Genomic DNA, 14,957 nt, shown 5'->3' on the forward strand with positions numbered 1-14,957 from the left:
AATACTAACTTAATCAACATAGTCAGATTCTGAAGTCTTTTCTCATCTTCTATTTGTAAAAATTCTGAAGTTTTAAAGAAACCATGTTTTAATTAATGTTGCATAGTAGGAGTCTTTCTCCCTAATGCTTACCAGAATAACTTCCAGTTTTTTTCTGAATGAGTAAAATAAGAATTCAAGGAACACCATAATATCAGCAAAAATTAGAAAAGTGATATGAAGACTTTAATAAACAAGTAAATACAAAATAAAGGTATGATTCAGCAAGACCAAAATCTATCACCTTTCAAGTGCCATAACCCAGTGTGAAAAATTTGTCTGCACAAATTCATTGACATATTCTGTGTGTGTTTGCACATTTCATAGTTCATTGTATTTATTATAAAGCACAATGCAGTGGGAAATGTAAACATTTCAAACAGTTTCTGCCCTGATAATTCTTTATGAATATTTAATTCTGTAATCGAGGTTTCCTTGTACTTACCGTAAATTTTAGCTTCATTTCGTAAGTTAAAAAACAGTGTAGTAAAGTAACAAGAAACTTGAACTCGATTTCTTAATCTACAAATCTATAAATTATTCTTCACAGAATGATTTGGCTTTCTCCAAACAGCTGAACTTTTAAAATATAATATGAATCAAAAACATATGTGAAAGGCTAAATTATTTTAGTACATACAAATGAACGGTTTGCAAACCTGTAATCTAAATAATACAACCTTTTGTCCCAATCCAGTAACAAGATTTGTGAAATTGGACCCCTGAGCTCATCCAGGGCATCACTGTAATCAGTAGCTGCACCTGAATCCCATTCTAGTGTGTACCCAGACAAGGTCATCTGGTACTTGCAGGCTTAATTGGTGCCTAAAATCACTTTGAGAAATGAATGCATTTTAAACGAGTCATTACAGCTAATCTGAAAAACAATCTTCTCCTAGATACCAGCTATTCTGGTCATAATAGATTTCTGATTACCTTTGCACAGCATGATTAAGGCTAAGTTGGACACTGTTGAAGCAAGAGGGATAGGGCTGCCAAGAAAAGCAGCAGAAAATGATCATGGCTGGTTTTTTTTTCACCTGAACAGAAAATAGATAGGCTTTCCAGAGCAGATGTTCAAGGACAAAAATTTGGCCACAACTTTTAGGCCTTAGTTGCTATTATCCCGTAGCCAATTTTTTGTATTTAGGGAAAAAAAAAGACAATGGTAATTGATTTAAGCTTTCCTTAACTAGTTAGCTTTTAACTGGGTTCTGGAGAAGGCTATTGTAACTTATCTTTTGTTATTAAAATACATTTTAAATTCTGTAGCCATATATTTCTTTTATAATAATCAAGCCAAATTTAAAAATAAATAATTTCTGGTCTTTATTCTTGAACAATATTATAAGTGTCCAGATGTGTGGCATTAGTTTGTAGAAGGCAATGACATACACGATATTTACATTCCTTGTTCTCCAAGTCCAGGCCAGACACTCCCGTTTTCCAGTATTTCTCATGACCATTGGAGCAAAAGCCTGTTGATTTCATATTTTTTTAAGCTGATTTCAACTCCCATGTGATTAATGTTTGCCGAGTGTTTATATTCAAGAGTGCCTAACATATTCAAGAGTTAATATTAAAAAAATCATTGTCTATTTTGGAGACTGGTGAATAAAAACCCAGAATATAGAGATGTGCTAATTATAGAAGCATGAACATTCTTTACTCTGTAAACATAAATAACATAAAGATGCCGAAAACATTTCTTACTATCCAATCCTAAATTATGTGGAAAATATACCTGTTCAATCATGTGAATCCTTATTTCACACGGATTGTCCATTTGTGCACCTTGCCAAACATGTACATTTTGAGTTAGCTGTTATACTGTGGACCAAACACTCTATTGATCACATTATGCTATTTTACCCTGACCATGAAATATAATGGTGGCAGTTTCCTAAATTTAGGATGAAGGTTATTCAACTGTATACTTCTCACAAGCCCAAAATACCATACACATCTGCATGTCAAAGGCTTTCATGCTGCACCCTGCAAAATCATAGAAAAACCTTTCTATAATGCTCTGGGGAGAATCCTGTTCTTCCTTGTCATACCTGTATTCAGTAAGGAGTACTCTGTGCGCCTATGCATGCATGTGTATGTTTATATATATGTGTACTGTACACAGGCATTCACACTGACAGGAATGGATTTGACTATCCGTAAATGAATTTTTATGAAATATTAAATAACTTGTGTATGTAAACACCCCCCCCCCCAATTATCTTTAAAAGAATATCTACTACTAATTTGCAAACAAAATTACAGTTGATACTGAATTTTAAATACAATTCTGAATACCTCTGCTATGGGAAAGCTTGTTTAATATATCATAAAGTCTGCACATGAAAATTTAAAATGTCCTGCTTTTCCATAAACCAATGAGTGAATCATTTCCACTAGGATTATCAAACCAAATTCTGTTTATGGATATTCTAGCACATTGTGACATTGTTAGAAATTTTGCTTTAAATCCATATAAAGCTGAATTAACAAGAATGGACATAGCTTGTCTATACACAAATTTCCTATCTGTAAGATAAGATCTTGTGTAGTTAATATCTTTTCCAGGGTCTTTATCAGGGACTAGATTTGAACCTATATCTCCCTGCCTTATTATTCCCACCCCCCCTAGTCTGCACACGATGCCTTGTTTTAACTGTACAGTCTGCTTTTGATGCAGCCAACAGTTTGCTATAGTTTGTTTAAAAATACCACATATTATCCCATAATGTAACTAATTGCAGTTGTACTCTTGTTTACATATTATTAATAAACACAACAAAGTAAGTTGTCCTTGGAGACTAGGCATCTGGAATCCTTGAAGATCTGCAGTTGCAAACACCAAAAAGGAAATAAAATCTTTGAAACAGTGCATTACCATTAAAAAGTAGCTTGCTGAGTTTCCAGTGTAGAATAAACCTATTCCTACACCAGCTACTCCGACAAAAGAAAAGCAATTCCTACACCAGCTACTCCAACAAAAGAAAAGCAACAAAAGAAAAGACAAAAGTCTCCCTTGCAGATAGAAAAACACACTTCGAGGATTTTTATGAGTGATCTCTACATGGAAATAATCTGTACAGAGACATCCCTGATGTTTGTTCTGCGCAGTGTTTCAAGGAGATGCCACTCAATATACCCTTTTTAAAAATTCATCCTGAGTAGACCCCAACGCTAAACACGATGAGAATAATACGGGAACTTCTTTTCTACTGGTATGGGATGGCAGTCAAGCACCTAGCAGCAGACTACCTAGCCATGCAGACCAGATGAACACAAGGTCTAGAGGTACACAAGGGTGAGAACTAAGGGTTATTTTCTCCTAGCGTGTTCCAAGAAAACTTATGCTTTCAAACAAAGCTTGACTGCAGGTAGGGAGGCAGCTGAAGTTTTGAACAATTGAAGCCACAGCACACGTTAGCACTTGGTTTGTGGATCAGAAGGGTACACAGTCAAAGCAATCTGAAAGTCTAAAGTCAAAAGGAATAGAACCTATCTGAGAGGATCTTGTTTATCCCAGTTTGCAAGAGAGCTACACTCGAGCAAAAATGATCCACATTTTTGTACTTATCAAATGTATTATGATAAAAATGAAAATATTGTCTTTGTCTGAACGTACTTACTAAAAAGAGCCCATCCCCAAATCCCACTATAGAGTCTGGTAAGTTGCAGCATGCAAAACTTTAGGAAAGAGAGTTCAGTTTGGAGGAAATTTAATTTCACTTATCAAAAAGGTTAACAAAAGGGGACTTTGGATTGTAGCTCTACAACCCACACATCAGCAGAGGTTTTTTGAACATTCACAGTTACTGTACAAGGCAAAAGAAAAGAAAGGATCTCTGCAAAATCAGATACATTAAAAACGATATAATAAAGCAGTATTTGCAGATATGTTCCGCATGATATATACATCACAGCAAAAGTCGAATAAATACCTATTAAAGGTGAATTAACACATAATATCTAACTCCAAAGGAAGTGACCCACACTTCTGCAAAGCCAGGTTTTAAGAGTTCCACAAATATTAGTAGAGAAACATAAATTTAAAAGGAATGTTTAATACCTTAGAGAGTATCTGTGCTCTTCTCAGGACCTGGAAAAATGGGGTATCGCCTTCTAGCATAACATATGTACTTATTTGAGAATTTGTTCTGTACTGTATGCAATGACAGAGTGCAGAGCTCTATTTGCTATAGTTATGCACTGATGATAAATTACAAGTGAATTTATTTTTGTACAAGTGAACAATCCTAAATGTAAATGTTTATTAGAACTTTTGTTACTGTCTCAGTTGAAGGCATTAGTTAACTTGGTATTATTGCAGTGCAGTAAATGACAGGTGGCCTCTATTTTACTTTTTATAAACATAAATATATATGTTAATCACACTTTATATTTTAATATTTTATCCCAGATTTTCTGCTGGTCCAGTTAGCAGCAGCAGCTGAATTCATGAACAGATGGAGCAGGAGTTATGCTAAGACTTTTCAGCCTGGGCAAAATTTGGAAGAGCCTAGATTTCTCTGCTTCTTGAGGGAGTGGAAACAGCAAGTGCAAGAGGGAACAGAAAGTGTGTCAGGAGTTTCTAGGACATCCAAGCTTTTCTGCACATGTTGATGGCTGAAGCGTTATGAAGAAGGATTCTTCAGTAGATGGACAATGGCAAAAGAAAGGACCATGGTCTTGATAGCTGAATGTATCTGTGAATGGATACAGGAGGCTCCTTGCCATATCTGAGCTCTCAGACCTGACCTTCCTCACCACCAAGTGTGCATTGGCACTTGCAGGAAAGGGTCTGTCTGCTCAGAGGCTTCCCTCTCATCCTCAGCGCATGAAACTTCTTGCCAAATTTGTCCTTAAAATGACATTCTCCCTTCAGTAGGGTAATACCTCTCTCTGCAGTACACAACAGTTTAGCCTCTCAAGAGGACTAGGGTGACTGGGTTTGGACATCATAATTCAGGCTACATGATTCAACTGTCTTTTTCTCTGTCTACATCTTCCATGAGGTTTAGGAAATGTTCCAAGTGATACCACTTCACAAAAAATTATCTTCTGAAGTAAAATGGAATATCTCCTTTAATTTATTTTCTCATGTAAAAACTCAGCTTATTATAGCGTGTTTCTAAATGTGAAACTTCTAGGATTGTTTGCCACTCAAATGGCACCTTGAGACAACCTGCATTACTAGTACTTTTTTTTCAGTGTCACACGCATACTGCTGTACAACCCATGCAATGAATAGTATAAAATACCTTTATTTCACTTCCAGCATGATATCATGAGTGAAGTTAAGAAAATATAATCTTTGTACTCACCCCAGCCTTTGGTTTAGCTCCAGAGCTGGCTACCGAGCAGGGAGATGCTAGGTCAGGAGCATGGATGTTAGGAGACAAGTTTGTTTGTGAGTGACTTACTGAAGCAACATCCACTCCACTTTCAGAACCAGATTCAACATCCTGTAAAAAAAATAATGTTGCAAGTCTCTTTTGTAAATGTGAATATGAAATAAAATCTAGTTCTTGTAAATAATGGAAGTATTTAGACAGTCTCACTCAAATATATGTACTTAATTCTCTGTGTAAGAGTAATTCCCCTTATTCTTTTCCATTACCTACACATTCACTTGCTGTCCTTTTCAGTGTGGTGGTTTGCATTAGCTGCTGGTCTGAAATTATAAATCACCACTAACATCAAAGCTATAATTCCCCTAAATGTTAGAATGCAAGGTAAGAAAAATCAGTTTGGGGTTGCAGAAGTCTGACATTTTTCTCTGATGTTCAGTATTTCCTGTGTGCTCCCACCTTGTGTCTCTGGCAGCATTGCAAGCTCAGTGAACATCTGTAAGCCATTACACAGCTGAAATGACATCACCATCCAGCAGTTTATACAAGTCAGAGGTACAGCTCCCTCGATTTTTTGGAATCAGCAGGCACTTATCAGCCAAATGCTATTTCTGGTTAAAATGCCCTCACTTTTAATGACACTGATTACATTCCTTTTTTTGAGAATAAAAAGAAGAACAAATAGAGTATGTTTTATTTTTGAGGAAGTAAAAATACAGCGCATGCTTGATTTACTGCATCGAGTGAGGGCAGGGGATTATACTGCTTGCAGATAAATCGTGCCACATATCTTGCAAAGAGCTGGCTATGTGTAGAACCAGCCATATACTGTCAGGATTATTAGCTGAGGTGCAGCCTGCATGAATACAGCTACACAGTACACAGAAAAAAAGCCTGAACTATTAACCCCAGCCAACTCTGTGCAGACAAAGCCTCAGTTTCCTAATACCAAGTTCCTAGAATAGGTGAAGTATGGGGCAGAGACATCTCAGGGGTTCTCCTGAACTGGAAAGAAATGGCAACCCTTTGATTCATTAATGCCAGTTAAGTCTCTGGTCTGCCAAACTGAAGCTGCCAATTAGTCAGGTGCCTCTACACCAAGTACGCAAGTGTGCTGTTTTCTGAAAAGGGTTAGAAATTGGAGACAAAGCTGCACTCTAGGTAGGATGATGCATTTGAGTCAGGTATTTCCTGCCAGTGAGTCCTCTGTAATGTGAAGCATTGGGAAAGCAGTAGAGCCATGGAAATGCCTCTGTAGAAGTCAGCTTGGGTAAAACTGCTCTTAGAAGCTCCTGTTTAGCAGAGCCATGCTGCTACCCTGCAGAACCATGCTCCCTGCCCCATTACCCATGTTTTTGCATCACATTTAAATGCTTCTTTACTATAAAGTCAACATGAGACTGAGCACAACGCACAAGTGTCCTGAAAATCAAATCTTTTGATCTTCTGGTTCATAATACCCAAAGGCTCAAGAATTCCTAGAAAATCGGTGTATATAAATAGTATATATATCATGTTTGATGCAAGCTGTCTTTCTGGAAGGCTGCTTTGCAGCGTGGAAACAGGTACCACTTCTCTTTATCTTGCAGGCTTCCTTACACAGATTGCCCCAACTCCCTTTATTGCTGTAAGAAATTAGCTAAAATGCTGGTACTCATTGGCAAAATATGGAGAACAGATGTTAACATCATATTTCAGCTTTCCTCTCCCATCAGTGCTCAAGGAGATACTGTGAGAACTCTGATATCCAGGAGGAAAATGTTTAACTATTAGAAGTATGATTATGTTATGTCCTTTAAAAATGACCTATTATATAATCTTCAGCTGCCCAAACCCACAGAAACTTAAATACAGCTTTTCTCACCTACAGACCACTCACTTGACTATGCAGCAATAATGAAGTCTGGCTTTAATAGGAAAACCCCCTCACTATTTAAAAGAAAATACCACTAACAAAAACAAATGACCTGAATGTTAGCCTAGAGATCTTGGGGCAGTATTTCTCAGGTTTCTTAAATTGAAAAACAGCTGCAGCACATGTGGGTGAAATTAACAGGAAGCCTGCATGAGAACACCTTGGGTCAGCCATTTCATGTTCTTCACACTTACATGTGTAAACATTTTTCAGAAAAAAAAGAACGCATCAATCATGTTTGTGAGCTGTCTAGTCTCCCTTCAGACTACTCTCAGCAAGGAATTATCTCGTTTAAATAAATAAAATAATTAAAGAAATCTAAATAATTAAAGTTCTGCCCAGAATCTTATTTTAAATGACAGAGGATTTCATAAGTGTGTCTCTGCCAAATATTTCATGGACTCTCCGACTAGCAGAAAAACAAGACCTGTAGCTCAGACTTACTTTCAGTTCTAACTATTTAATGTCAAATGACACATACACATGTGCTCTGACATTGGTGTGATCCTGACTCTGTGCTGATTCTGCATTTACAGTAAGTAATAATTGGAGAGTCAGACATTTTCTGAATCTTGTTGATCTCCCTTTCTTTCATCTGGGACCTCTGAACCTCTCATTTATGAAATTATGCCAAAAGGAAATAACGGATGCCACTATTACTGCCTTCAAAACATACATATATACAAAGAAAAATGCACAACAAATTCTTTACAAAAAGAGCTTTAGTTCTGAAACCAAGGAGCTCATAAATCTGAGGACTGAAAAAAAAGCAACGGTGAAGTAAAACCAGATTCTTCTTAGAATAATAAGAAAGATTAAGCAAACTGGCTTACTGGTATGTGCCTCCGTTTGTATGTTGGGGTGCTGGATGGGGAGGAGCCTGCACTGAGAGCATTTTCAATATCTTGATCAAGCTGGTCCAGTTTCATAATTAACAGCACCATTGAATCCAGTCGTGATCGGTCCCGATCTTCTGTTATTTCCTAAGGAACAGAACACACAACTGCTAAATCTGAAATGGCATTACTTGGAAAGAATAAGTTGAAATCAAGAAAGCTCTGTTTCTTAATCTGACATGAAAGTACATTGAATAACAAGAAGACAAACCTCTTTTTTGGGAAAAATACTGTTTCGTGTAATCAGTTCACTGAGCATTGACTTACTGCTGGGAAAACAATTTATATTAATATTTAATATATGTCCATTACAGCAACTAAATTTTTAAAAAAGCACAGTTGTTTGGTACAAATGCATCATTACCATTTCCTTGATACACATACTCTTTAAAGAGCTAGTGATTCTAAACACTTCCTCCAAATATTCACCCAAGTTAATTAATTTGATTGTGGAAATACAAATGATGAATGTTAATTTATGATTGAAATGGGAGAGAACGAAGTTCAAAGAAGCCATTTTCCAGCTGAGGACTTTTCCTTGTGGAATTCGTCAGTGTAACTATGTCTTATAATTTCTTGGCAGAGATTTCTGTCTTGGTTGGAAATTCTTGATATACATGAGATATGTTAACGCTATAGTAAATATTGCATTGTAGATCCTCTGACTGGAAAGAGAGAAGGATGAGGGGTATTTACATCACAGCCTTAAACACCTACATTATGCAGCTTATTTCCCTATACTCCATTTGTAATAAATGGAGACAGAGAAGATGCTTGAAAGAGCAACTCAAAGCAAGAACTTCAGTTAGATGGACTAAATAATGCTCTCAAGGAATTTTTTCCTCTCTTTCCCCTTTATACAGAGCGTCGATGCAAAAGTTAGCCAGCTAGCCTGCCTGAAAATTCAGGAATATGAAAACCCCCGCTGGTTCCTGTATAGATTTTCACAATAGGAAGTTAGAAAATAAGAAGTTCCATTAACTCACTTAAAATAATATTTTTATAAATACTTCTCAAGAAATGGAAACAAAGATGTTATAATTACTTCATTGTGTCCAAGAAGTAGGTAATATAAATGCCCAAATCAGGCTTTTTCGATAGTCATTAAACTGTTTTTCAGGCTACACAGTGACTTCTTTAGTTAGTTAGGATTCTATTAGTGGGATTTTTATACACTGCTTCAAAGATGTTGCAAAACATGAATTAAATGATTCCTGCTAGAATTAAAGCAACTATATAGATAAAATAGTCATATAAAACATGGTCTACATGGTCTTTATGTGAAGCCAGAGGTGACCGAAGGTTAGTTAACTAAATCTTAGAAAAGCAGAAATACAAATCTGTCAGTCCTTAACAGAGTTATGAACAGCATTCATAGCAAAGGCCAAATCCAGGAAAACTGTGTATTTCATTTTTTATTACAACATGATATTTTGGACTGGTTTGCTGAAAAAACTGATGAATTTGCAGGACCTCCTGATGAACTTGAACTGAGTTTAGAATAACCCTGAGAGAATATTACCTCAAAACAATGTAGCAATCGTTGAAATGGGTTAACTTTCTCTTTCTTTCAAACCGAAAATACAATGTCCCAAACGATTCATTGAAACTCCATGCATCTTCTTTTTAACTGATGTTAAATTGATGTCTGAAGTTTGCAAATGTCAGAACAGTTATTTAATCTAATCTGCATAGGTGCAGAAAGCCCAATGGTACAAATGAGGGTCTGCTAACAAAGGAGACATGACTTCCTTTGTGGCATGGGGCTACATTTGCCATGGTGTGTGAGATTGTAGCCAGTTCACCCATCCATCCAGAGGGGGCCAGTGCTGCTACCGAAACTAGCTTCCCACAGAGTCCCCTAATTATGTATTTATTTCTATTAGTTTTGCTTGGAAATATAAAACTGGAAAGGCTAATCCATCAAAAATTTACACTTGACTTAAAAAGCAAAAGTTAATTGCCGCACCACAACAAAATGAGTGGTGGTGACTGGGTGGGGTTTTTTTTGTTTGTTTTGTGGGTTTTTTTTCAGACTAGAGAGATCACAGGCATTTTACATGAAGACAAAAAAAAAAATCTGGAATTTTCCCCAAGCAAATTGTTTGACTTACCCTGCCAAAAATGTATAAACTTGTTCTGCATGTAGCAGATTGAGAATGTTGGAGAAGAATCTGCTGAAATAAAGAGGTGGCAAAACATTGCTCAAAGTGATACTCAGGCTTGACACAATGGACTGGCTTTGCACGCAAACACCTCTTTCAGAAAACAATAGTATGGAATTTAGCTATTCTGTTCAGAAGTCCCAGCAATTGTTTGTGGTTCTGACTGTTGACATCAATCTTGTCATGACAAGTTTTAACATTTTAAGTATAGTTTCTATTTTCACAATTTACTGAATAACCCAATAATCACCTTCTGTTTGGCTGGGGCACTGTTAAATTGTATACATGAAAGCCTAAGCATTACACCAAAAATTTAACACATACAAATAAAAAAGGTTAATCTTGAGTTGGAAATTCAATACGACACACTAAATAAATATTATTAAAAGATTAATTTATGTTTAGACAGTTTTAGCCTGGATATTACCTAATAAATTTCCAAGAGCTTTATAGCCTATTTGTCTTTTTTGTATCTCCCTTCTGAGATTTTATTACTGAAGTGTGATATGATCTAAAGCCAGCAATATATTAGCAATTCATTTGTTTTCTTTTGAAAACACAGTATTTCCTTTGCATCCAGTCTTTCAGATTTTTCTCCACTGATAGCTAGTTATCTTCCAAATTAATACACAATAATATAAATTACATTTAGAGAATTATAAAAAAATCCTACCTTTACTATTATGAAGTCAAAACTCAGGCATTAGGAGGTGCCTGGTCAAAGACTGCCCTTACAGCCTTAATTTCTGCCTTTAGGCATTTGCATTGGGAAATTCAGGAATGTATGACAAGCATATACAGTAGGTCAAACTTGAGATGTTATTTGTCCAGAGATTTTATTTTTAACATGTCTCCACACAAAGAGGAAATACTTTAGGTCATGAACTGGAAAAAACAGTATTTCTTTTAATTTTTGTCCTCACTGGTGTGATAAAGGAGCTAGTTGAATTTGAATACATTCATACATTTAGAACAGAAAGCATTTTAACTGTTCCCAGAATGAAGGATGCTTCAATTACTCCTAAATTAAGTACTAAAATGCCAAAGTTAAGGTCATATTAAAAGAAATCAAAATGTTTTTACAAGGAAAACAGTTCACAAGCCCTGTTGCTATCATCAGCAAACAATGCTAACAAAATGAAAACATTTTTGAGAACATGAGTGCAGATGAGATTCAGCCACTTTTTTAGACACTTTTGTCATTTTGGAGCTTATATTGTTACTGAAAAGCATAACACTATTTTGTTCCCCTATGTACTCTTAGGTCTTCAAGCACTTGTTTGTCTTTTTACTACCAAGCTGCTTTGTACCTGCATTTACAAACTGAGATTGTTTATTAACATGATGTCCCTATAGCACTCTATGTGGAGAACACCTGACAATTTCTGAATATAATGTACTTTGTGCATAATGTTATATTTTTGATTTCGAACATCTGACGGATAAAAAACAAACACTGTACAAAGGCAGCATTAGTCAGAGTATTTCTGAAAAGTACCTCTCCCCCCTTATTTTTTTTTTAAGGTTGCAACTTTTATACCCATATTATCAGAATGCTATGATATTTTAACCTACTCTGAAATAAAAGAAACCAGTCAAGGAGTACAATGCTAGTTAAGTTTGGATTTAATACATCCATTTTGTCTTATCAGGGCAGAGCAAAACAGTTGAAGCAGATACTCTTCTCTTCCTCTCTCTTAAACCCTTTATTTCTCTAAGTATTTTTCACCTTCTCCTGTAGCCGCTGTTTTACATCACACATACACACAAACACACACACACTTTTCTTCCTATTATAGCCCCTTTTCCCACAAGCTTCTTTCAGCTGAGCAGAGCTGAAGAAAAGGGTACCTTTTGCAAAGAAGTATGTACTTTTAAGAGTAAAACCTATTTTAATTTTCACAGCAAAAATTTTGTACAGAAATAGTTAGTACACAAAACTAACTTCGTGCTCTCTCTTAATGCACTCAGGGGGACAGAATCACTCTCACCTTCCCTGTAAGGGCTCCCTTTCAAAGCATCTGCTAGTTTCCAGACCAGAGCAGACACCCTCATTAGTGCCAGCAGGCTTCCCTGTGGTTAAGATAGGGATAGGATGTCCCGCTCCAAGCAGCCCTCTGTTACGGCTATCAGGGTACCACCAGCCTCGCTCCTCCCTGACACTCTTGTGTCAAGATGCTCATATTTTCTTTGAAAAGGAGACCTTGTTTTTTAGAGGCAAGCCTATTGCACAACTGGCAAGGCAAACTTAATTACCCACAAAAGAAAGGGATCTTTTATGGAAAGAGTTGGCTGAATTTTGTCTGGTATTCTTGATCTGCAGCCAGCTGGACTGACTTAAGATCTTGTACTAATGCTATGTATTTCAGATGGCATTAAATTACTCATTTGTGTCTTTCCTTGCTAAAAAATACCCTTTCTAAAAAATAGAAAGTTATTAAATCACTAACTTTATACTGTGAAGGATTTCATATCAACTGAAAACAAACGTAAAGAATAATGTGATATATGGTATTTTGGAATGATCTGTTGATTTTTACTAGCAGGTCTATAAATCAGATGTGTAATTTTCATCCTTCTACATTGCAGCGTACAGTTCACAAACTTTGAAAAATACCTAAGAATTTTATCTTTCTCTAAATTTTACACTTTACAGTACCATATTAGAGTCCTATTCTTCATTATATTAGAGGAATTGCAGGCAGAGAACATTAAAACACAATGAAAAAACTAAAGCATTCCATTCCTTTTTGACATAAGACACACTGCCTAGACACCAGCAAAGATCACAGTAAGGTTACTATTATAAATCATATTTTGAACTAATATTTAAAATAGACTGAAAACAGAACAAATAACATAAGCATACACTAGTGTACACATGCACAGGTGAGGAGACATGCTCATGCATGCAGAAATCGCTACACATTCATACAAGTTTTTGGGAAAGTAGCTTTCCTTCTAATTCTTCTTACAAGAATTTTAGGTAGCTGGCTCAATTTTTCCAAATATAAAGTATTCCATAGCACTGGTTTACACACACTTTTTAGTTTCTGTAAAATCCACAAATAAGTTTTTTTGCAAAAATGAAGACTTCAGAGGCACTTGATTGCTATATAATGTAGTAATTGTGATTTTCACTACTGTATCCTTAAGAGAAATGTAATAAATACAATAACATCAGAAAGTCAACCTCTGAAAAACATTATCTCTTAACAAAATGCATACTTTTTATACTTTCAGACCCTAAATATGACTCCTTCTATGGAGCATAGTGCTTGCAGGGATAGTGCTGCACTCTGGGGAAAAGAGGAAAACATGTTGGAAAATGACAGAGAACATAAAATCTAAATATACTCAAGCTGGTAAATTCCAGGAACTGGAAGATTTCAGGACTAGAAGTGAGGTGAAGCTTCTCCATTTCCCTAACTTTTCACAAGATCTTTCAAACTCATGTGCTATTCACAGGTAAGGTCTCCTGAATTTAACTTGATTTCCACTGCAGAAACTTGCCATCTTTCACATTCAAAGTTAATTTAATTTAAACAAAAGCATTTCTCTTTACTAACTTCCTTTCCACAGCTGTTTTTGCCTAAACACATACTCAACCTGTAGGCTGTACTCTTATTTCTGTTCAGGCAGTTTTGGTTGTAGTTTTCCATGTTTCATGTTGGCCAAGTAAACTATCTAGCAGAGATGTTATTTTAATAATGAAATTTAGCAATTTGCTATTGATGAAATGGAAAATCACACAAAAACCTCGGGACAAAACAATCTGAGGAATCATGTCTGTGTTAACTCAGCAGGGACTGCAGGCAGTAGTTACCCATGAAGTGGTTGCTCTTGAAACACAGCAGCTCTGTAGTAAGAAACTAAGTAATCAGGGTTGCTTTCTAGCTAATGTCATACTACCATGGGTAGATATTAATAGAAAATGTAAACTTCTCAAACTGTCATTACTGCATTAACATTATATCAATTTTCTTGCAATATTAACGAAAATAGTAATTGGTGGTGCTAACTCAGGTAACAGAGATGCAAACCCAAACCTAAAATTAACAACTCTAAATGGTATATCTCATCCAATGTAGAAGGCAATTATCTTAGAATAAAATTTCATAAACCACATGAAATCCACCTATCTTTGGAGTTACACTTGTTTACAGTAGCCTGTCTGATGACACCCAACTCCCAGTAACCATTCTTGATTTAGGATCATGTCAGGACCATGACTACGAAAATTTGCCAAAATCAAATCCCATAGAGGCACAGAGCACAACACGAACATAATCTGTCTTCACTGGGTGGAAAAAAATTTAGTTAAAACATAAAATCATTAATCACGCTCTTTCCAGCATAAACAATGCTCAGTTACTTTCTGATTTCCGCCTTCTTCTTCATATTTTGTAAATTAATACTATACTTATTCTAAAAGTCACCATTTATGACTAAACTTTAATGGCTATGACTTACAAAGTAAGCAAAAAGCAAGTTTTTACCTTTACTGGACCCCATTTCTGTCTGCTATGAGGGGAGAGACTTCTGCTTTGTGGAGAATATTATGAGAGTAATCTGAGCGCTAATTATC

At 35.9% G+C, this 14,957-nt stretch overlaps 1 protein-coding gene across 1 annotated transcript in view; it reads right to left on the reverse strand.

Moving 5' to 3' along the window:
* DLC1 (DLC1 Rho GTPase activating protein) overlaps positions 1 to 14,957 on the reverse strand; it is a 217,748-nt gene that overhangs the window by 167,848 nt on the left and 34,943 nt on the right. Inside the window, exons 2-3 of the mRNA XM_059818170.1 lie at positions 8,142 to 8,291; positions 5,367 to 5,507 (exon numbers count right to left, since the gene is read on the reverse strand). Coding sequence (XP_059674153.1) covers positions 5,367 to 5,507; positions 8,142 to 8,291 — 291 coding nt within the window. The remainder of the gene's footprint in view (positions 1 to 5,366; positions 5,508 to 8,141; positions 8,292 to 14,957) is intronic.

The sequence above is a fragment of the Gavia stellata genome, chromosome 5, assembly GCF_030936135.1.
Source record: "Gavia stellata isolate bGavSte3 chromosome 5, bGavSte3.hap2, whole genome shotgun sequence".
Classification (NCBI taxonomy): Eukaryota; Metazoa; Chordata; class Aves; order Gaviiformes; family Gaviidae; genus Gavia; species Gavia stellata.